The sequence below is a fragment of the Nymphaea colorata genome, chromosome 13 (assembly GCF_008831285.2).
Source record: "Nymphaea colorata isolate Beijing-Zhang1983 chromosome 13, ASM883128v2, whole genome shotgun sequence".
In the NCBI taxonomy this organism is placed as follows: domain Eukaryota; kingdom Viridiplantae; phylum Streptophyta; class Magnoliopsida; order Nymphaeales; family Nymphaeaceae; genus Nymphaea; species Nymphaea colorata.
In genome coordinates, this window is record NC_045150.1 from 4,337,087 (window position 1) to 4,360,667 (window position 23,581).

Consider the following 23,581-nt stretch of genomic DNA (forward strand, 5'->3'; position numbering starts at 1 on the left):
GAGCTTAGATATATTAACTCATTGAGGTTAAGTAGTTTCCAATATTACTCATGTTGAGATCGGACATTCGGTGGAGAAAACAAGACACATTTTGCGCCTCGCTGTTGGGGACAAATGAGTTCATGACCTTTTGCATGGTCCAATCATTGAAGATTTGAAGTGTATTGGACCATCGATCCACTTTCAATTTGGTTCTCATTTCAGATCCATGCATGATGAGTGGGTAATTCACACGGGCCTGAGTCAGTGGTGGAGCTAGAAAAGATTTCTAGAGGAAGCACTCTTCAGGGATTTTCAATTCGAAGGGGCACTCATATGCATAACATAGCAAATATTTAAAGATATTAATTTGAAAATAAAGAAACCTTGAGGGGCTGGTGTGGACTCACATCAGCCTATGTGGCTTCATTTTTGGCTTGAGCTTTCCATAAAGGTATATCTAGGACCTAATTTGCACCTGCATCCTCCCTCTCTCTTTCTTGCTAATACACATACACACACATGTGAAAAAGAATATCTTAAGATCACTTAGTTTGTGGATAAAAAACTAGGCCACTAAATTATTGCTAAATATACTTTAGACGAAATTTTCAACTTGCTAACTTGTTTATGATTATTATTTAATACAAACATGCCTTAACTCAAATCATTTTCATGGAATTTTCCATCAAATTATTAGCCAGTGCAGTCAAATTTGTTGATTAAGACATATTTAAACCTAAAAGCTGATTGCTTCAATATATATTTTTTATCTAATTATTTTTCAGTTCATATCTATAAGGTTATATCACATGACACGAATTACTTTGAGAATTCTCATTTTTGTCATTGACCAAAGTAATCTGAGATCGGTGTACTTTATATATATATATACACACACACAAAGAATGTGTTCAGCATATCGTATTTGGGAACTTATGTTTTCACCCTATTTTCTTTCTTAGTTTCTCACCTTTCTTTTTTCTTTTCCTCCCATTCCCTCTTCTTCTTCTATATGACCATCCTTATCATCTTAGGGTTGTGGACCATAAAAGTAGAGTGGGGACCAGAAAAGTCAGTCTCGAAATGGGACTGGTCATAGTCTTTTGCTACTTGACTTTCTAGCCAAGAGAGGAGAAAAAGAAACCATAGGCTAAGAAATCAGCTTATTGGTAGTTATGATATAATTTTCATATATATATAGGGAAATATATGTCTCTCTGTGTGCGTTAGATAGAAGATATGGACATGCAATCAAGTGGAGACAGGGACCTGTTGAGATGCACATAAAGCAAAATTGACAGGTTGACTTCTTCTTTTGTGATGATCATCGTAAAAACAGAAAAGTCACTTTTAGCTAGTAAAAGCCCAGAGATCGATAAGAAAGAAATTAACAAAATGAATGAGAGAACAATCAGTATGATATTGTTCAGCTAATAATCAGCAGGATGAGTTTGGTTATCTCTATCCAATGCAGACAACAACAACCTGGAACGAAAAGTTATTTAATTATGGAAATGCCATGTCAGGTATATCTATCATAATTGCAAGTAGGGGCGAAGTGATGTTTTTTTTACAATGGTGGACCAAACGGTTCAATAAACTTATTCGGATCGAATCTAAAAAATACACTAAACAACTAAAAATTTTCAATTTTCTTAATGTATGTTTTTTTTTCAATTAACTTGGGTGGAGCCGCGGCCTATGTGGGCACCTCCTCCTTTTGCCCCTGACCCCAGGTGTTTTAGAAAATTTTATAAAAAAAATCTACATTTTAGACTTAACTTTTTTTTATAACCCCCTTTTGCACCACCGTGCACGCACAAATTTTTTGTGCACATTTGTGTGCAGAATTTAGCCGGATCCACCTATTATCGCCATCGTAACAAAAAAAAAAAAAAAAAAGATAAAAGAGCATGAGTATTATTAAAAACAAAAGATAAATAAGCATGAGTGTTATCTAACAAAAATAAAACTTTAACAAAATTTTTTGTTCGACTTTTTATTTCACTCTCAACAAGTTTTAATGCGCCACTTAAATGATAATTGGAGTTAATATTTTTTGCCTTTTGAGTTAATACAAGTTCGTTAAAGGGTAGTTTGACAATAAAAAAATATTTTATGAATGTTTGATAAATTTTTCTGAATGGCTAGAGCAAGTTGATCTATACTAAAATTATTGTTTAATGAATTTGCTCTAATTAAAAAATGTTTTCATGTCAAACTATCTTTAACCTTTTTATTTAAAACCATCTTATTAAAAACACTATTTCTGGACGGATAAGCCTTAAAAAGTTAAAATTTTAAAGAAAAAAAAATCTAAAAACATTATATATAGATAGAGTCTCTGACGTCCAACGACAGCCAGACACAGTTCGGCTCCCCAATATCTGGATCCGGATCCGTCACGGGTCGGCGGATATGGCAGACTCGTAATTATGAGAAACAAGGAGTCCTTTTCTCGGCAGCCATTTCCTTCGGCACAGCGATTTCAGCGGCCTCTGGCCCGAGGAAAGCTCCCCACTCCCTCCATTATATAACCGACGAAAAGCAGCCAGGCTTTGCCATTCATTGTCGTCATCCCCCGACCCTGTCCAGTTTCCTCCCCGGACAACCTCTATCCGGCGAAGACATCGGGCTGCTGTCATCCTTCCGGCGAGCTTTAACTCACCCACTATCGTCCGGAAGGTTTCTGCACTCCCCTCCTAGATTAGTTCGACCCCCTGAAGCAGCATTCCTTTCCCCTTTCTTTCTCTCCTCCTCCTCCATTTCCCGGCCACAGACCGATACGAGCGTACGACGCGTCCGGTGGTTGCCTTACGCCTGTTCTTGGAAACACGCTTGAGCCTTCAGCCGGCCGAAAAACCTCGGTCTAGTCTTGGTTGACTAGTGGATCTCGCCGGGGACCCGCTCCTCCGGCGCGTACCGGTGAAGTCGAGGATGGAAGGATGATATTTCCGTTCGGCGAGGAGGATCCCGATCGGCGATGGGCGGCTGCGTCAGCATAGAGGAAGGAGGAGGTAAAACTCTTGCCCCTCGTCTGCAACTTTTACCTAACTGCCACCGCATTTTTACTAGAACGACGGGGTATGTCCACTGTTTGACCCGGGGATTTTTTGGGGCGAACCCAACGGCATGAAATTTTTGTTCTCTGCATACGCATTTCCTTTCGTGCCTCCGGCACTTTTACTCATTGACGTCCGTGTCCCTCAATTATATGAAGCGAAGACTTGAGGGAGATAGGCGTCCTTTTAACTATCGGTCGTTGATGATGACGCCGAATCTTGCCCTAGGGGGCAAGATGGACATTCTGCGGACTCTCGTGACTTGACTTGGACGCATGTGCCACTTCCTTTGTGGCTACTGGTCAAGCATGAAGACGGGGGCTCGGAATTCGAAAGAGTGGAAAAATAAAGTAAGCTTTTTGGGACGACCGAGTCCCAGTGAGAATTGGGGAATATCTTTTTCCCACTTTTTCTAGATAAAACAAAACCTAGAAGAAGGGCTGACTAGTTTTTTTTTATTTTATTCGACAAAATTCCAAAACCCTCTCCGGGCGGAACGTCTTTTGTGAAATTACCAGCTTGTGCTCTCCTACTTTCGGGGAAAAAAGGAAAAATAAGAGACTGAAGTAATTTTGGGCTTCTTTTTGTCGTCAGCCTTCCTCCAAAACTTTTGGGGAGGATCTGCGATGGTAGCTTGTTTGTTTACTTTCGTTTTTCGGACCTCCGTTTTTTTTTCCTTTCATCCTCCAATTTATTCAATTCTTTTACTTTCCTGAAATCAAGTAAAAGTGACTAGGTTGCTCACTTGGCTGTTTTGTTCGGCAGAAACAGCCCAAGAAGACAAGGGGGAATGAGTTGTTTTGAAACGTGAGGGAGACTTTGGGATGTTAAAAGATCTGATTTGAATCGAATATGTTTTTAACTATATATGTTTTTTCAGATATTGATATCATATTGGAATTTGGATTTGAATAGGCACTAAGAAAAGCCATACCGAATCTAACTTTTACGTTCATGTCTGAATCTGAATTTTGAACCAAATTGATCAGTTTTTAAAATGTACAAAAATTGGATATAGGATACAAATCTTAATTTCAACTGTAATTGGATGTCATTTGTTAAATCCGTATCCAATCCAATTTTTTATTTAGATGTTAAATTTTTAAAAAATGGTTCGGTCAAATATCCAATCCATTAAAAAGGAAATTGGGCAAAGGAGACAAAAAGGAAATTGGGCAAAGGAGACGGAAATAATGGGGTTGTTGTTCATAAGTAGAAGCAATAACTAAAGCAGCGAAAATGAAGGGGTTCATGTAAACTCCTAACTACGTAAAACAATATAATAATTAATGATATCATTGGCATTGACCAGTGAAGTGTCGTATTTAAGGCGGAAAGGTTATGTATTATGTTATTAGTTATATTATTCGTTGTTTCCTATCGTATCACGAAGAACTGTACAACTAAATTAAAAGCTCCCAAAATCTGAATTGGCAAGTGATGGATCATGGATATTTAATAGTACAGAAGCAGCTTCAAGGACTGGTTGAGATCATCTTGGTTTGAACTAAATCCTTTTAAGACTTTTATTCGTGATAACCTCTAAACTGCTGTGAATAAACCCACGAAAACTCTAAAGTAGATTATTGATTATTTGCTGTATAATCTAACCTTACAGATATGATTCGTAATAGCATTTGTTATGTCTTCGGGTATATATCTGAAGGGAAAGATTCAGAAAAAGCATGAGAAACTGTTCAATGTCTGATCTGACTCCTTACAATTTGCTAAATGTCGCATGAAACATTTTAAAAAGAATTACCTTCATTTTCTGCAAGTAATTTGATCATGTGGATTAATATCTTGTAGTTTATGCATGTTCTTACCTTTTGTGTGTGCGCGCGTGCGTGTAAACATTGTGCTTAAGACTTAACATGATTTTTCAATACAAATTTAAAGCATCATAACGAACGATGGATTGTTTTATGTGTACGCAAGTGTATGAAGAACTATGCTTAAGACTTGACAAGATTTCTTAATAAAATTTTAAAGCATCATATTCACGAATTGTGAGCTAAATGAATCAAAATTTGTATTTAATAGTGAACTGAAGGCGAGTAATTTAATGGTATCTAATGCATTAATTGGAGATTGTGTTTAAGAATTTAAAATCATTGAAATCTCATATTCATGAATTATGATCTATTTTATAAGTGTGTGTTTGTGCGTGTTGTGAGAAATTGTGTATAAGATTTGACATGATTCCTTAATGCAACATGAACTGTAGACTGATAATAGGCATCAAAAATTAAATTTTATGACGTATTGTTGGTCATTAATCCTGCTGGAACGGTAGCATTTCATCTCAATGGTATCTATACGGTGCCTTTTGTATTAATTTTATATATCAAGCCCCAAATATGTTTTTTTTTTTCGTATTCGTGGCCACTTTCTCAACAGGAGGTGTTATCTGTCACCTTTCAGTTTTCAATTATGATCTATTTTACAAGTGTGTGTTCGTGCGTTTAAGATTGGACATGTTTTATTAATGCAACATGAACTGTGGGCTAATAGTAGTCATCAAAATTTAAATTTGATAATGTACTGCTGGTCATTAATCCTCCTGGGATGGTTAGCAATTCATGTCAATGGTATCTGCACGGTGCCTTTATAATGACTTTCTGTATCAAGCCGCCCCTTTTTTTTCGTATCTGTGGCAAGTTTCTTTACGAGAGATGTTATCTCACACCTTCCCTTTTCCCAATCAATAGCATAAAACCCAGTTTCATGTCCACTTTTCCTGCATAACAGTGACCCTTGAAAATGAAAATGACTCAATGAAGCAGGAGAAAACTCTGGATTTCCTGAAGATCCGGGATTTTCCTGAACTTTAAAGTGATTCCAGCAGGCCTGCATTGGAACGTGATTGGACTACTTTTTAAATTCAGGGAAGTAGGAAAAAATAAGGAGAAAGAGAGTGTTGTTGGCTTGCAAATCCCGCTTTTCATGTGTCGAATTCTGCGCTCTTGTCGTCTTCACGTGGAAGACATATTCTCTGCGGGCTCTCTCTGAGCGTGTCTTGTCCGCATCCCGACGAAATGGCCAACGTGCCCATGAGAACAGTACTGGAGCTTTCCAGTGAGTGGGTGTTCCCGGTGGAGGAGCGTCTATGGTGGCGTACTGCCACCAATGCACGCTTGGTGATACTGATCGGGTTCGGATTCCTTCTGTTGGGAGAGGTGAGACCAGTAGTGCGATCTGGGTCCAGCAGCCTGATATTCGCTTGAGAACGGGGTCCCACCACTAGATCTGCCTTGTGTCACTTCGGCAGGTATGGGTAGAATCGTCATTTCGGATGGGGCACGGATCGTACGAACTTTTTCTGGGCATTTTTACCCTTATTTTCTTTATTGGCTGTAGCATGCGCGTTACCAACTTACCCTCGTCGGACGGTTAAAAAATTTTACAGAGATAGCACCCAGTTTTGGATATTTTACAATAGCTCGACTATCTTTTGGAAAAATACATCCCATGACTGGTTTAGAAATAAATTCACGACGACTCTTCCCCTCTCAACTCATATGTGTGTTGTCCATGGTGAGGCCGTGGTTGGACAATGAAAAAATAAGGTAGCTAGTTGTACAATCTTGCTTTTGTAAATACGTTACCCTTTTTATTTTTTATCTTTTTTTGACATTTTTTCGAAAATTAAATTGAGACTTTAGGAAAAAATTTCTTTGAGAGATTTTCGTCACGAAGGACATTCCTCTTCATAACTGATAAAGGCTGTCAATCGAGTCAAGATCAATTTGTAGATGCTCCATTGGCTGTCTAGGTGACCATTTGTAGGGCATTACATCTGTAAAACCAAGTAAGCTCTCATGGTCATATGTTGCAAGAGAGCAAGCAAATACTGTCCTAGTGAAGAGAACGTAATTTTAGAAACCACCGCTCCAAATGCTCGCTTTAAGACGTTGGTCGAACAATAACCGTAATTGCATGTAGCCATGGCACCACGGATTCCATTATTCCTGTTGTGCTTCTTTTCCTCACCATCTGAATCTGACGGACTCCTTATCTCTCAATTCAATTCTCCAGCAGCAGGGATCAAGCCCCAGAAACCTCAATCTTCACCAGTGCCCGGTCAGAATGCATCTGTGACTAGCAATGCTGAAAATCCACCGGCTGCACTGAGAGATGTTGAAGACTTCGGGCAGTTTAGTGGATATGATGCTCATGTGTTTACTTATACAGAGATGAGGATAGCTACTAAGAATTTCAGGCCAGATCAGATACTTGGAGAAGGTGGCTTTGGGTTTGTATACAAAGGATTGATTGATGAGACTGTAAGGCTTGGGTTCAAGTCCATGCAAGTTGCAGTTAAGGAGCTCAATCCTGAAGGGTTGCAGGGTGATCGAGAGTGGCTGGTAATTGCTTTGCTGATGATTTTTTCTTTCATAATCCTTTTCTTTGCCGTTGGTGTTGTCATTGATCAACTACGGATTGCTACTCTGACTTACCTTCTACACAAACAAGTTCCGATTTCAAGCTGATGCTTGTCAAACCAAGCTAGCCCAAAGTTCTATACACACAATGACTTCAAACATGAAAAGGCTAACCAATAATTCAATTGTGAGCATCAGCTCAAGTTTTGTGGAGAATAAGAATAAATTTCAAGCTCCTTAACAATCAACCTCTTGGATATTTATTCTATGGTGTCTGTAGCTATATTTTAATGTGCCTGTGCAATTTTTAGTGCCTTTTGACACCAGCCCAGCAATAATAGACATGTTTGTCATTAGTAAAAATTAAAACACATGCTGGCTGCTTGTTGTCTGAAACACTAGACTATTTTCCCCAGGGTCTTTAAAGATGATTCCAAGAATTAAGAGGCTTCGAACTCAAGGGGCCTGCAAAAAGTTTTTTTTTGTGTTCTGCACATTACTAGTTTCACACTCAACCAGGTGTTGAAGTGCTACCGTTCTTAATTCTTGTGCAGGTGTTCATGAAAGTCAACTAACTTTGAGCTTGTTACTTAACAAGATAGGCTCTGATTCACAACATAGCCTGCCACTGGCAGAGTTTTCCGAACTTGTCATATCTGATGTTTAGCTGCCAACACTTTGAAGAACAAAAAAAAAAGCCATTAAACTCCCTTCGGGATTTTGATGCATTTCACTGATTGTTGTACAAAGGTACAATGATGCAGAGGAATCAATTCATGTCCCCTCATTCAAACTGGAGGGCCACAGGATTCACTTCATGGCTTCTCAGTTGTACCAGAGAGCCAGCTTTCCGGTTCACACCTGGGAGAATCATAAAAGTTTAACCTCTAAGTACACCTAAATTGGGGAAGCATGTGATAAAACAGTTTAAGCTATCTGGCTCAACAACTGTTAGCGAATTTGGCTCTAGTCTGACCATTTGAAAGCCTGTACTTGATTTTGTGAATGATGGCATCCTATAATTTTTTTCTATCCTCTTGGTTTTGCAGGCTGAGATAAACTATCTTGGACAGCTCAGTCATCCAAATCTGGTGAAACTTGTTGGGTACTGCTGTGAGGATGATCACAGGTTGCTGGTTTATGAGTATATGGCAAGTGGAAGCCTGGAAAAACACCTTTTTCGACGTAGGGATCTGAACGAAACCCTTCTTGTTGAGTTTATTCTGTTTGTAGTAGATTGATTTTGCTATACTTAAATTTCTATTGGTTTCAAAGTTCTCTAACTTTTTCCAGATTTGGAAGGACATACAAGAAAAATTTAATTTAAGTATGTGAAAAAGTCAGAAGAGAATTATTTTCCTTTTTGGTTACGGCTGCTTTCTGTATAGAGTAACATGTTTAAGCTAGTCCTTGGCAAGAATTCTTTAACCAATAATTCATGTCAACCATCTAAGCTTGACACTCTATTCTATAAGCTTCCAGATATCTATATAATTTCTCAGTTCCATTTTTCTAGCAGTACCACATGACATAGAGTGTGAAGTTGAAACCAGAATGAGGCAAATATTTTAGCATATTGGAGCTGTTATTGTCACTATCTTCTATAGAAAATTAGGTTCTTCAAAGTTAATGGCTTCCCTTCGTTTCTTGCAGGTGTTTGTGTTACAATGCCTTGGCCTGTTAGAATGAAGATTGCACTGGGTGCAGCTAGAGGACTTGCCTTCCTTCATGGAGCAGAAAGACCTATTATTTATCGTGATTTCAAGACATCAAACATCTTACTAGATGAGGTGTGTTTCTGGATGCCATCATTTTCTAGATATTTCATTCTATTCTATATCTGTAAAATTGTGAAATTCCGAATACAATTGATGGAAGCAAATTTCATGTCTTGCCACTTGCAGGAGAAAAGGGAAAAGGAAATGTGCTAGTGTTCTTTGAAATTTTCATTTGTTGCTTGACTGACATTTTTCTTTGAAACCTTGTGTTGCTTGACTAACATTGTTCATCCTGCAGGATTTCAATGCCAAACTATCTGACTTTGGTCTTGCTAAAGATGGGCCAATGGGAGACCAAACACATGTCTCCACACGTGTACTGGGAACTTATGGATATGCAGCTCCCGAATATGTGATGACTGGTGAGTTTCTAGAAAAGTATTGAGAGAATTTCCGTTGCCTGGCCACAAGATTTATACTTGTTAGGTGGTATCAGAAGTTAAAAGAAATTGAAATATTGCTTGTAGTTTAGACTTTAGATTGTTAATTCATTGTTTTATTTTACAATTGTTATGATGACGGCAGCACTGTTCATGACGGCTTTCTTCTTAAACATGATACTTTCATAAACTCATTGACATTGATGACCTGTTAACAATCATCTAATTTACATCAAATGATCTGGTGACATGGGCCTTTTACTTTGTTGTATAAACGCTCATGCACTTCTTTCTCATTAACATCACTATGATGTGTAGGCCATTTGACCGCTCGAAGTGACGTCTATGGTTTTGGGGTTGTTCTCCTTGAGATGCTAATTGGGAGAAAAGCATTTGATAAGAGCAGGCCAAGTAGGGAACACAACCTGGTTGAGTGGGCTAGGCCTCTTCTAAATCACAGCAGGACGCTGCTAAAGATCATTGACCAAAGAATGGAAGGTCAGTACGCGGTTAAAAGTGCACAAAAGGTCGCCCGCTTGGCCTATGTCTGCCTCAGCCAGAATCCAAGGGGAAGGCCTACCATGAAAGAAGCTGTTGAAATCTTGGAGACCCTTCAAGAGTCAGAGAACAATCAGGTGAATGCACCTCCCCCCAATGGGGGCAGTGGTACAACTCTTTATGAAGGTAATAAAGATTCTTCTGGAAATGGTGTTGTGAGAAAGAAACTGCCAGATAAACCTTCTGATCATGCAAACAATGATGCACATAGACCACATAGACTAAAACCAGCTGATCCTAAAGGCAACCATGAGATTCCATATGATGATGTGCATGGTCGGTCAGATGAATGTAACCTGCGGAAGTCATATCCTGTTAGAAATGGTATCAAAAAACCATCAGTGGAGGAGTCTGTGTTGTATAAGATTTGATGCAATGCAACTCTATTTATAAGTTTTTTGGCATGTGTTTGCATAGTTTCTGAAATGCTTGTCCTCCACTCGAAAATCAGATTCTGGCCCTGCAACTAGAAGCACATCTAAAGCTCTTATTAATGTAACTGGCGAATAGGTGACAACAAGTGTGATTTGAAAACGGTCAAAATTCTTCCGCAATTTGACTGTTGCCCTAAGTGTTCCATTGGTAGTTTAACTTGAGTCAAAATGGTGCCTTTAAGATGTACCATTACTTGGATATATACAGATGGAGATGTTTTTGTTAAATAGCACGCTAAAAATTTGTTTTCTTTCTTGTGGTTTCTTGATTTTGACTTCGAGAAACCCTCGGACATCCATATCTGGTGTTGGACGGGGCTTGTTTTCTCTGTGTAATTCTCTTAACTAGTTCTGTTCTTTTTCTACCCTTCATTTCTCTTTGGTATGGATATTGGCTGGTGTTTGGCCTGAATTGGCCAATATGTGTGCCTATGGCCTCTCACAAAAACTAGAGCTATAAGTTCTTGATCTCTCTATTTTTTAAAAAATTATTTTAAATGAAATTTTTTAACCAATTTGAAAGTGGGTCTAATTCTCTGAATACTTTTGTAAAGCAATTCACCTCTAATATTGACATTTATAACATTGCCTCTTCCTATTCACCTTTTAGTGCCTCCAAGGCCTGATACTTAGGTGAAACTGTACATAATTATTGAAGCTAATAAAAAGTTGGTTCACACTCAGCTCGTATAGAGTTGCCCTCGGCATTTTGGACATTTCCGCCCTAGTGACCATTCAATAACTCTCCATTTATCATCACTCTATCCATCACAAGTATAAAAGGTAAAGCTAAACTCGCAAACTCCTGAAATCTCTCTAGTATTTCTATGCCTTGCAGGCCTTGCCAGAAAACCAGAAGTTAACTCTGATAGGATAGTTCTTGTTAACTGAACAAGAAAAATGAAAACCTAAGTACATTTTCAACAATATCCCAAAGTATGTCATCAGTCAAAATTCAAAAACTTTGTTTTTGAAATTTATCTTTATGTTTAATTTTTCTCACAGTTTTTCTTAAGATTGATCCTGTGGATGTGAACCGTGATCTATAAGGTCAGCTTAGTGAGATCAGATCCTGAATTTTCTTATGCATCTCAACTTTATGGCTTTTATATATATACATATGGACACACAGCACACACACATACATACATCTATATGTATAGAGTAATTGGTAAATACCAAACTACTTGGATAAGTGACAAAAACAAACATCTTAAAATTTGTGTTAAGTATTTTAAACAAAATATGAACTTCTAATATGTTTGTAAACATTATTTTAATATAAATCATCTTTTAGACAAAAAATGGAATTTGAATCTGATTTTTAAACCAAATGCAAACCATACTGTAAACATTGTGTATCAATTATTTATTTAAAAATAGATCTGATCCAAATCCGAATCCCATCAATATTTACTTGAATCTGATTAGATGTCATCTTTGGTATCCGAATCCAGTCTTTATTCTTAATAGGATATCAATTCCTTTTTTCAAATCCAATATATATATATATGGTGTTCTCAAATTCAAGTAATCTGATGCTGGATAATATTTTTCAAGAAAAAATGTGACTTTTTATCTAGTTCTGATGGATTGTAAGTCGTTTATTTTTAATGTCAATAAATTTCGTGCTCACACACTAAAATAATGTAACTAAGTTGATTATTAGTTAAATAAACTATTTAGATCAAATTACTTTGATGATCCATCTGTTTCATTAAACAGTTTTAAAGAGAGGCACATGAAACCAATGAATTTTAATTTCTGCAAAATCTAAACGTGACTTTCTATTTTGTCTGTCTCCAATGGATACTCACCGCGGACCATTCAGGGAGAGAAATAAGCACAATTGTCATACTATTGTATATATAGACACATAAAGGAAAAAATAAAAAATAAACTTTAATTTTTACCAATTCCAACATGACTTGTGAGTTTATCACTCTTTTTGAATATTGACTGAACTATTTGAATGTGTTAACTATTTAAATAAGATGAGTAATATTTTGCGTGAGTGTGTGTGTGTGTGTGTACAGGCAGTAGCTGAACTCAACCTGCTGGTTCAGGCGCTTGAATGGTGAAGTCCAAGACGGAACTCAAGCTCGAGACTTTTGATTCAGTGCTCAGACTCGAGCTTGACTCAATTCAACACACATGAGACATGCCTGCTCGTACATACATCGTTGGAAGCTTGGTGATTTGAAAAAGCTTAATTTACATCGTCAAGCATGTTTGGGTCCTACCCCAATTACAGAGTACAAAAGCCTTCCTTGGATACTAAACAACATTTATGGACTCCTTCACTTGTCCAACAGTGTTCCCGTGCATCAATAGAACACTATTATCAGTCATTCACCCATAGGTGCCCACTGTGCAAGCTTTCTGCATCTGCTGATCATCCGCTACCGGGAGTTGAGGTCTCTGTCAGTTGTTTCTACAAAAGCAAGCAAAATAGTCCTTGTCAGTGTGGTTTTAATATAATATAAGCAACTTCAACATGCCACTTTCCCTTTTTATGCTTCTTTACTCAGGAAGTGCTTAGGGAAAAAACTTTCATGAAAAAGCAAAGACTACACAGCACAGTGAACTCCAGACTCTTGTAAACAGTCCATAAATTCTCCTAGAGGAAGCCTGCAGGAGTAGACTGACAACTTATGCTTGCCTTATAACAGCTTTCACTTTCATGACTCTAGTGAAGAACCTACTCCCATAGCAACTACTGTCAATGAAAGAGAACAAAATGTAGGACAGGCCTTACCATAGAGTTGAGTCAGCTTCAGTGCAAGTTTTGCAATGCACCTCTTCTCTTCTGGATCTGCAAAATGCATTGCTGCTACTTCTTGTATAGCTGTTAGTAACTCCCTCCTTGCTTTTGCAGATGGCATAAAGTAATTCGACTTACCATTAGTACAAAGATCAACAACCTGAAATATTAAAAAAAAATATTCATTTCTTGTTCCAAAAAGAAAATTAATTAAAAACTCATGTTGATATGGTCGGTTGTACAAGAGAAAGTAACAAATTGGTGCTTATATTGATAGTAAAAGATACCTGTTGCAACCAGGGAAGTAGACATTCTAGGAACATATCTTTCACTAAAAGAGCTGCTGCAATACTAAGTATTTTGTTGGCCGTTCCTGGTGACAGTCTATCCAAGACAGGACCAGTTATCTCCATAAGTTTTATAAGAGTACTCTCATCTTCACCACACAGAGCTTCTGTGAAAGCAGACTCAAAATCATCAACACACAGGAATTCATTAATGTGTTTCCACATGGTATGCCCACGATCTTTCACCAAATCAAGTGGCTTGTAACTCTCTGAGACACCTTTGCTGATCTTAGATGACAGAGAATGGCATCCTTCAGAGCTTTTTGTGTATGATACCTTCCTGCGAAGCCCACAAGCTAAAGTTTCTTTAGCAGGTCTTGCTGAAGGCTTTCTGGTTACATTGACTGTAGGATTTGGACAAAGATCTACCTCTTGAACCTGCTTGAAAAAGGACCTTGGCCTGCTTTTCAATTCAACCTGCTGTTTGTAACCTTCTGATTGCCCCCTAGCAAACATCTTCTCCTGAGGTGTCTGACAGCTGTATGTGGACACTCTAGGAGATGATGAATTGCTTAAACTCTTTATCCAACTACTGGTGTTCACAGTGTACAAAGAATTTCCAATATGAGAAAGGTCAGCTGCAATTTTATCCACTGTACTTTCAAGTCCAAGCACTTTTGATTGCAAGGCAGATAAACTCTCCATAGAGCTTCCCATGAAGACCTAAACAGTAAACAAAGAAAATGAACAGAAAGCAAGAAACACTAAACCTTCTACAGTGCCAACCATAAAACCAGCCATTATGTGTTTGTGACTGTGCACAATGCTTAACCTTCACTCAATCTAAGCTCATCAAATTGCTTCTATAATTCTTTTGACTGGAGACCATATTGGACCCCATTTACTGTGATAAGATTCTCACAAACTGAAGGCCCTTGAAAATTAAAGGATTCACCTAAAATGTATTTTCTGCTAATCAAGTGAAGTAAATTACTGCTAAGGTAAAATTTACAGAAAAATGAAAAAGAAAGAGAATCGCTACTAGACTACGCAGAGTTAACTGCAGCATATTTAGATATAAACCATTGACATTCCAAATGTTCATGGTTTACAGTATGGTCAACTGCAGCATATATAGGGTACCTGCAAAATATTCAACAAATTTGACTGCTTATTCTCAATCTCCAGAAGATGTCTTCGAATGAGAGCCAACTCATTGGCATGGTATGTTGAACAGGCCTCCACACTTGGAGAACAACATTCAGTGACAACAGAGTCTAGGCTTTTTCTTTCCCCAGTTTTCTGAGGTACAGTCTGGTCCTCTGGACAACTTGCAATAGCTATTGGCCAATCACAAATTCCAACCTTATTCAGTCCTCCATTTTGTAGAAGCTTATGGTCAACTTTCATACTTTTGGCCTCTATGGTCCCTGTAACATCAGATATGCACAGGCACTCAGGATTGTGAGCATCATTAATCTGCATGATGTAACCTGGATCGGGCATTCTTTTCGCTTCTGATTTTGTTCTAACTGAGGCCTTAGTGATACAGCTTCCCTGTGACTCTTCATTTCTTCTGTCTGCTGAAAGGAGAGGACAAGTCTTTGGAACTGCAATCTCAACATGCCAATCATCTTCATTTGAGAAATGGGCCTTGCGTACGTGATTTGAACATGCTTTTCTGATACTTAAAGGGCTTCTACCTCCCAATCTAATGGTACTCTTGCCCTTGGAAGTAGAATCACCAGATGTAAGAGGGATATCTTTCCACCCACTACCACCACCACCACCACCAATGCTACTCTGATCCATGTTATCACCCTCACAACAATTTTCTGTAGAACAATGTCAATCAAGGTAAACAACAGTTACAAAAGAAGAATACAACAGTCAAATCAGGAAACAAGAATTATTGTAATCAACCAATATTGCGCTTGTGCATGCTACTATGTAATTTTGATTGAGTGCCAATATTTTAAGCAATTACTTCTGCATTAAAAAACAGCAGGAAAATTCACCTTCTTCATGCATAGCCACTAACATCATTCTTATCAAGGGTTTTTTGGGAATTTTTTTTCAAGATGTATTAATGTATATTTTCTTAGAAATATCTCAGAAGTTCTAAAACATAAAGGAGAACAAGAAACACATACCGAGGGAATAGGTTTTCTAACCTCTTTCTTGCAAAAAATATAAAAAACCAGGTAGATAAACTTTTTCAGAATACAAAAGAATTACATGCTCAAAAAAAATACAAGAAAAGAGACTCTCTGGGAGTATTGGAAAATTATCAGGAATACCATGGGATAGAATTATAAAATTTTCAGTTTTGGTCATATCCTGAGATATCATGATATTCTGGCTGATATTATTTGCTAGCTTCAAGATGGTGGTGATGTCAGGAAGATTTCAAAATATTGGAGACCTTTGTAACTACTTTCATGGTAAAACTGCATAAAGACATGTAGAGAGTCGTAAATGCCCCAAATCAATCCAGAGATATTCATATTTCACCAAAACTGGTTGGACCTTAGGATTGTTCCTCAAAACACAGAAAAATCTTCTTTGTTCATTTTCCACTTAGAGAGTCAAGTCCTTGCAGAGTAGGCAGTATATAAGGGTTAAGACTCGTAATCATTGCATGTAACTTTCAGTTATGGTAACTAATGAAGGTTAACAAGGATGTAAGAGCCATAGCGACCAACTGCATTTCACTAGTTAGATGTTAATCTGCAACTTAAGTAAATTGTAAATCTTAGTTAGAATTAGAAATGTACTAGTACTACCCTTGTGGAAATTAATGCACTTCACAACTAAATTATATCTTTCCTTTTATTACAGTTATTATGACTACCTTAGGTTTCACAATAAGGATAATATTCTCAAAAACAAAAGACCGTCACTGGTGTCTGCATATTTACCTCTATCAGGAAAAGGTAAACAGACACAGTGATATACAGATTTTGCTGAATTAAACAGCAATGAGCAACCAGAATTTCTCAAAAAGAGTCACATTTCATGCTAGTTATGGAAAGTATTTGCAGTTAACAGTGACCAGCAAATATGTTTTACAGTGATGTCAGCACCGAGACAGAGAAAAATAGACAAACAAAGAAAAGAAAATAGAAAGGACCCACAGGATAAAGGAAAAAGGAATAGATGGAAACGTTGAACACTCCGATTTGGACGGAACTTGCAGGTAAGTAGAAAAAAAAGTACCAAAAAAAAGGATAAAGCTAGCGAAGGCCCCTAATCTGGAACATGAAGAGAAGTTAGATCCATATCGAAAAAGGAAAAAAATGAAATAAATTATAAACTAATAAGAAAACATAAATAACACTATATAAAAGTGATAAAAAATGTCTTAATGATGCATGATGAACGTTAAAAAAATAAAAAAGAAAAATCAGGAAAAATCATAGAAAAATGAGAGAAAACGTGACAAATGTGCTATAAGTATATTTTTCATATTTTCACAATATCACACTCTTTTCACGTTTTTTTGTTTTTCTTATTTTTCTTGTTAATCACAATATTTTCAAAAATATTGTGATATCTGTGATACTAATTAAAATAAACTAAAAAAAATAAGTGGGCTGTCCAAGTGGACAGCCCACAACAGCCAAGGGTCTCCCTCTCTTTCTCTATGCATGTGTGTGTGTGTTTGTAAGTCAAAGATTACAGGGCTGACCAACTACTCTGATTAATTGACTAGTCCAACCAACTACTCACCAGCTTGAAACGTAGGTTAGTCGATAACTAACTCAACCAACTAATCAGACTAGTGGCTCAGCTGTCGAGATTTGGACATCTAAAGCACATAACTACATGGATGTCAATCTTAAGTAAAAATTAGAAGAAGGCAATAAGAAAACTATATATTACAAATATGGCACAAATATGAGGCAAACATTTCATATCACTGCAATAAGCACCAATTAGCAATGGCTTCCATAACTCACTATTGCTCAAGCTTATAAGCCCCGCAATTCTTGCAGGAGACAGTCACTTGTCAACTGATAGCACGATTATAGCACCATGAGAAGCATGGATGCAATGCCAAGAGCTAGTCAACAATTCTTAGAAATTCAGAGCAACAAGATTGTTAACAACAATGATAAGGAATGGCATTAGAACCTTTTGCAGAGGACCCATCTTCTGAAAAATCAGGAGAATCAGCATTTCGAATACTTCTCCAATATTGTAGAGTCTGCACGACTATATCTCGAACTGGCTTAACCTATGAGAAGCAGAGGAGCTGGCTAAGAGAACACAGAAAACCAAAACAAGTGCATCCAAGACTGACATGCAAAAGCAAATTATCATCAGTAGAAGAAGAAGAAAAATGCAGTCTAATACAGCACTGAATGGTAGGGGACTCATCCATACTGACCTTATCAAATTGACAGGATTCAAGAGATGCAATGCAGGAAGCCTTGAATGAGATCAATGAAGGGCCACAGTTTATGGCTATATGTGCCAGTGCCACAGATGCTGCCTTACGCGTCGACCATTCACTGTCCTTGAGAGATTCTTGGATGGCAGTCAAAGCCGTAGATAGAATATGTGCTGTTGAAGCACCCCCACCCTGCTACATCAATGAAAATGTAATTACAATTTTAAAGAAGTAGCATCTTATAAGAAGAGACAAAAGATTCCCTCCCACCAGCAACTCAATTTGTGAAGAAAAGAATATTTCCTTCCTTATGTGATGGATCTTCACATATATTTCACTAAAAATTATATAATAAAGAACACATCACAAAGACAAAAAACAATTGAAATGGTGGCCAGCCAGTCATACCCATACAGATATCTAAATCAACAGAAGCCCAGAAAAATGCATATGAATAAGACCTGAATTAAGCTTGCAGCAAGCTCAAGAAGTGCTGGCTTTGCTAAAAAATGCTGATTTCTAAGCAGTTTGATGACCCGAGTTAACAGCCTCTGCAGAATTGCCACCGGGGGATCTGTAGAGTTATTGATGACAGCAGCAAGGCACAAGGCGGAACCAGATTGTATTTGTTTATTCTGCTCACCTAGAGCTTCAAATAGTGGTCTCACAAAGACAACAAAGGTGGCTCCACTTTCTTTTGGACAGTTTCCAACAGACTGTGACTGCATCATGACTGAAGCTAAAACACCAACTGTTTCTACACAAGCATCTCTCACAATAGAATCTGAGTCCTTAAGTCGCCTTACAATGCTGTTGACCATTTTCCCAATGTATGGCCCTAACTGCTCCCCATGAATCCTTGCCAACAAGGACATGATCCTTATACATTCCTTGCGAACTGCACTTTTTTGCTCAGAATCAGTATCAACTATGATGGAAATAAATGGTCCAATTCCATCCACTGTTAAACTCTCAGCAATTTTCTCCAAGTCATCTTTGCCAATTTGATATGTGTCTTTATCTGCTATTTTGTTCAAGGAAAGAACTATGCGCTGCTTTAACTCAAAAGTGGCTTGTTGAGCACTAATCTTGCCAGTTGCTTTAACCTTGGAATACCTCATGTTGTATCCAGGCATTACTTTTATAGTCCACTTAGCTCATTTTTCTGAAACCATGGTTTGATTTAATGCAACCATGCACCTGAGGCCACAAAAAAGGAAAAAAGAAAGAGACATTTTATTGCATATATTCTACTATTTGTTGGAAACAAGCATGTAAAGCATAAAAATTTAACATTCAATCTATTGAGAATGGAAAAAATAGTAACAACATGCAACTAAAAATATGCTTCAAACATGCATACATACATTTTATATATACACATACATACACACACACACGCACACACACACACACATGAATTTAAAAACTAACATGATCTCAGAAAAGTTCAAATATGAACGTGATACACCAAATATAAGGTTCTCTCAAAGGAGTGCAATTTCAAGCAAAAAAGAAATCTCAAACAAATTTTGACCAAACCTTGTGCAAGTCTGATCTTATATTCTGAATAACTCTTTAAAAGAAAAAGATATCAAACTGCAATTTGTGGACATGGCCATGCCTGATGTGCATGGGTATAAGCAAGTGCCTCCAAGATACCTGGACGCAGTCTGGTAGGAATTCAGATCAATATTCAGCTTCATATAGGCAATTTAAGCGCCCAGAAAACTCGTCAACGTGCAGCCTTTACTTGGGGAAGGAACAGGGTTCATTATTTTTCTCATGGAAGAGAAATTTTACCCGCTTTGCTCTCTAGGAAAGGGCCTTCCTAAGAGCTGGTTATTCAACTTTCCTATTGAGGTTTGACAAAAGTTGAAAATGAAGCCTAAAAGTTTAGCAATATATCAGGGGTCAAGACACCTCAATGTGCACACGCGTGAAAAAATCTACAGAAGGCGTTTGCCCGTTATGTGAAATCCAGCGAGGTTGAATATCAAAACCACAGGAGTAAGGGCCTATTTCGCTCTTGAACTTCAGATATCCCAAAGAGGACAATTAACCCATGCGTCTGGAGCAAATACATACCACATTAGCACGATTTGAAAATCATTTTCTCCGTAGTCTTATAGCAGTATCAAGACAAAATTAAACGTACTTTGTAATACCTTCCCGAGAACTTGGTTCTTTATATAGAAAAGGAAAAAAGAAAGCTCGGAGTCGAACCCGAATTCAAAACTACTATCAACATGTCTTGATAAATCACAAGTGATTCAAACATAATACGTCTGTCAAGAAGGAAATTCTAAACAACGAAAAGAAAAAGACAGACTGAGACTGACAACAACTTCTTTCCCAAGCTCAAGGATGAAACTTGACAACACAACTTCGAAACTGAAAAAGCGAAAACAAAACACTACCAAAGTTCAGCTCGTTAAGTGAGATAAACTGAATAAATCTGGAGGAAGAACATCTTTAAATCAACTTGACTACAAGTTCTCCTTCCTCCAGCATCTGGAACAGTCCGTGCTGAAACGAAAACCTAAATCCCCGGACATCTAGCGAAGGTTTTATCCTCAGGCGCTGAAGCAAGTTTAGCAGACGCAATCCACAGAGAACATGTCATCAATAAGAGGAAGAGATAACTAAGGCTAACTGTGCAAAAATGTCCCTTCTTGAAGAGCCACGTTCACACCTGCCTCTAAAAGAACCCATACACTCTGAAATTCCCAAGCAAAAAACTTGATTCTCGCCTGGCGAACCCACGAACTCTAGAAGCATGAACAATAAAAGGGAAAAGGAATCGAAAAACACCAGCGAAGGTCAGGAGCTTGCCTCTCAGATCTAACGTAGCTGGAGAAGAAGATGCTCCTTTTCTCTCTCTCTCTCTTCCTCCCTCTAGATTTTCGCGCCTCTGCAAATGTGATTTGAAATTCGGACATGAGTGTAGCCGTCTCGCAATGGATCTCCGCCGTTGATCGCCAAGACAGTGATACCTCTCCTCGATAATTGGTAGACAAGGTAAATTTTCATCAGGTCCTACTATCTGTTATTAATTTAGACGCATAATGTCCTATGATTGAATTTACGAATGGGAACTCGAGGCAGGAAGGCATTTTCTATGTAATGTTCTTGGGAATTTTACCAATTAGGTATTCTTCTTATAATTTTATGAAGTAAATTTTTTTAAAAATTTCACTTTTTCCTTCACGAGGGAGGCGACTTCTATTTAATTAGTAAGGGAATTTTGGTTATTTTCAGCCCATAACGTATGGTCCGTTGTTTCGGGCTATAAAACACAGATAATCACGGTGAAAACTGGGCATTGTATAACTTTGTTTTAAGGGAATGGAAAACTAGTTTTGAATGTAGACAGTTCCTAAACTTCGTTTTCATTTTACCAAAGGTGAAAATAACTTGGTTTGTCATTTGTTATATTAAAGTGAATGTTATATGGTATGCATTGGATCTAGTAAAAAAAATCTAAACCTAATTATATGGTTGTATCAAATTAAATTTGTAAATATCAAGTCCTAAATTAAAAATAGATCCAAATCAAATCGAAGATTCAAAAAACAATCAAACTGAGATTCAACTAGCTATATAATTTGCATACAATAAAAAAACTTCTATCCATAAACAATGAATTTAGGAAGTAAGCCAAATAGATAGAAAAAATGTTTCAAATTATGTATTTAACATGAATAGGGATATTCATTGTCAAAGGCAAACATGGTACACCGTGCAACCTTTCAATTTGTAAATCTAAAAGCATCCACAAAGAGTTTGCTATTCTAATTTGTGACACTAAGTTCAAGCAACAAACGAATCAGAGCTACAAAGCGGTACATTGTGAAGTTTTATTTTGCTCCCAAATAGTAAAGATCATTGGAGAAAACTAGCAAGCCACTTGAAGGTTTCTTCTTTTTTTTTTTCTTATTCATAGCCTTTGGCCCTTTGGTTTTCCTCCAAGTAGTAAATAAGATAAATTTGGTTTTAGACTTGTAAGTGTCGGATGGTATATTCCTTCATAGGCAAAAATTATACTATGATTATGTTATCACTCTTTTTATTATAAATTTATGAAACATATTACAATTGAACATGTGCTTGTGTTCTGATTTTGAAGTACTACAACTCTCTTTTTCAATAGAACATACAATGCTAGGACCCTTTCAGTCTGTCTCTATCTATGCCATCATGATCATATGAAGTTCAAACTCAAAAGAGAAATCCAATTTAATAAGTTGTAAAGCTTACAAATTCATGGGGCATTAAGAAACATTTTAGATGAACATTTTTTAATTCACACCAAGAATTACATTGTTAGCAAACTCATAAATTCTACAATTTCAACTAAGGAGATAGAACAACATCTCTAGAACCTCAACTCTAGCTTCTGATGGTGCTCAAAATTTACATAATCAATACGACGCATAGTAGGACTCCAAGCAAAGCAAATTGTTAATTATTCAATTTGCAAATTGCAACAAAAGAATGGGTAGTCAATGGCAAACAAGTGTTTGATATGACCCAAAAAAATAATAATAATGCTTCGTGGGGAGAGAATATGCGTATACGTGTTGAATTAAAAAAAGTAAAAAGATTAAGACACAAAGTCTATGTCTATCGTTGAATATTCTCTCTCACTCTTTCTTCACATTCTTCGTGAGGGAAAGGGGCTCCTCTATAAATTTGCCTTTTTTACCGTGCATAGATCCTTTTCTTTGAAATGAGGATCTAATTTACAAGATAAGGCAATAACAGTTTCCATGATTTGATTCCTTCTCTTTTGTTTGGGATTTGTGGTTTCAACAAACTAACTATGGCATGTGTTGGTTGAATATTTTCTATCTAGGAGGTGGCAATGGTTGTGCTATAAGGAGAATACACTCTTATTCACTTCAAATCCACTCTCCAAAATCAAAATATTGAAAAAAATGTCTTTGAAAAATGCAAAATCCGTTGTTTTATTATAAGGAATTTGCCGTTGTGCAAGGAATCCATTGTTTTTGGAGCAAGAACTGCTATAAAATATGTTAGGTTGCTGCCTGCTGAAGCCTGAGTCACATGACCATAGATGAAGCTAATACAAAAATCACCCTACTTGACAAATACTCCAGCTAAATAAACCCCAATAGGACAAGGAATACACAAAGGAGCTCTCCCCAAATCTGCACCACAACACTTCGAGGCTAGTAAAATGTGTGGCGATACAAAAGAACCACTCATAACTCACTCAAGCAAACCACCTTGTCATACATGCCTACGAATCAACCAAATCACACCCAATCCTTAGAACAGACCACAAGGGAGTATACAAGCTAGGGTCGATGACCTTCAGGTACTAAGACCTTTCAGTAGTGGCAACGCTGGTAGCCCTAGGCCAATGCGGCCCAAACCTGCCAAGGATCTCTGCTCTATAAGGTGATCAAGGTACTAACCTGTTGGGGAGCTCACCTGGTGTTAAAGGAGCCAGACGATGGAAGGCTGCTGAGGACACCGACTCCAACAATTCCCACATATCACGCTCAACAGATTGGGGCGATTCAGAT

The 23,581-nt window shown here is 37.5% G+C and overlaps 2 protein-coding genes across 4 annotated transcripts; one reads left to right on the plus strand and one right to left on the minus strand.

Annotated features, from left to right (window-relative positions):
• The first annotated feature begins 2,494 nt into the window (after positions 1–2,494).
• On the plus strand, positions 2,495–10,571 carry LOC116266797 (probable serine/threonine-protein kinase PBL17). Its single transcript, XM_031648181.2, has 6 exons — positions 2,495–2,999; positions 7,083–7,411; positions 8,479–8,614; positions 9,083–9,219; positions 9,446–9,569; positions 9,906–10,571. The coding sequence occupies exons 1-6, from the start codon at positions 2,966–2,968 to the stop codon at positions 10,514–10,516; spliced, it is 1,371 nt and encodes a 456-aa protein (XP_031504041.1). The 5' UTR covers positions 2,495–2,965; the 3' UTR covers positions 10,517–10,571.
• A 2,188-nt stretch (positions 10,572–12,759) lies between these two features.
• On the minus strand, positions 12,760–20,997 carry LOC116266628 (TORTIFOLIA1-like protein 2). Of its 3 annotated transcripts, none has more exons than XM_031647927.2 (8): positions 20,862–20,997; positions 18,488–19,226; positions 18,024–18,218; positions 17,768–17,870; positions 14,774–15,465; positions 13,631–14,353; positions 13,338–13,503; positions 12,760–13,013 (listed from the first exon to the last, which is right to left on the minus strand). In XM_031647927.2, the coding sequence occupies exons 2-8, from the start codon at positions 19,160–19,162 to the stop codon at positions 12,982–12,984; spliced, it is 2,586 nt and encodes an 861-aa protein (XP_031503787.1). In that variant the 5' UTR covers positions 19,163–19,226; positions 20,862–20,997; the 3' UTR covers positions 12,760–12,981. The 3 variants fall into 3 exon arrangements, with proteins under 3 accessions (XP_031503787.1, XP_049937097.1, XP_049937098.1); XM_050081140.1 differs by lacking the exon at positions 20,862–20,997 and adding an exon at positions 20,722–20,855; XM_050081141.1 differs by lacking the exon at positions 20,862–20,997 and adding an exon at positions 20,447–20,696.
• Between the last annotated feature and the right edge of the window lie 2,584 nt (positions 20,998–23,581).

What these genes read in the sequence shown, in the direction of transcription:
- LOC116266797 (XM_031648181.2), top strand. Translation starts at nt 2,966, where the DNA reads ATGGGCGGCTGCGTCAGCATAGAGGAAGGAGGAG. An exon ending in CAGCATAGAGGAAGGAGGAG is followed by an intron (nt 3,000 to 7,082) that starts GTAAAACTCTTG and finishes TCAATTCTCCAG; the next exon opens with CAGCAGGGATCAAGCCCCAG. An exon ending in GGAAAAACACCTTTTTCGAC is followed by an intron (nt 8,615 to 9,082) that starts GTAGGGATCTGA and finishes CGTTTCTTGCAG; the next exon opens with GTGTTTGTGTTACAATGCCT.
- LOC116266628 (XM_031647927.2), bottom strand. Translation starts at nt 19,162, where the DNA reads ATGCCTGGATACAACATGAGGTATTCCAAGGTTAAAGCAACTGGCAAG. An exon ending in TACTTCCCTGGTTGCAACAG is followed by an intron (nt 13,504 to 13,630) that starts GTATCTTTTACT and finishes TTAATATTTCAG; the next exon opens with GTTGTTGATCTTTGTACTAA. An exon ending in GAAGCTGACTCAACTCTATG is followed by an intron (nt 13,014 to 13,337) that starts GTAAGGCCTGTC and finishes TTGCTTTTGTAG; the next exon opens with AAACAACTGACAGAGACCTC.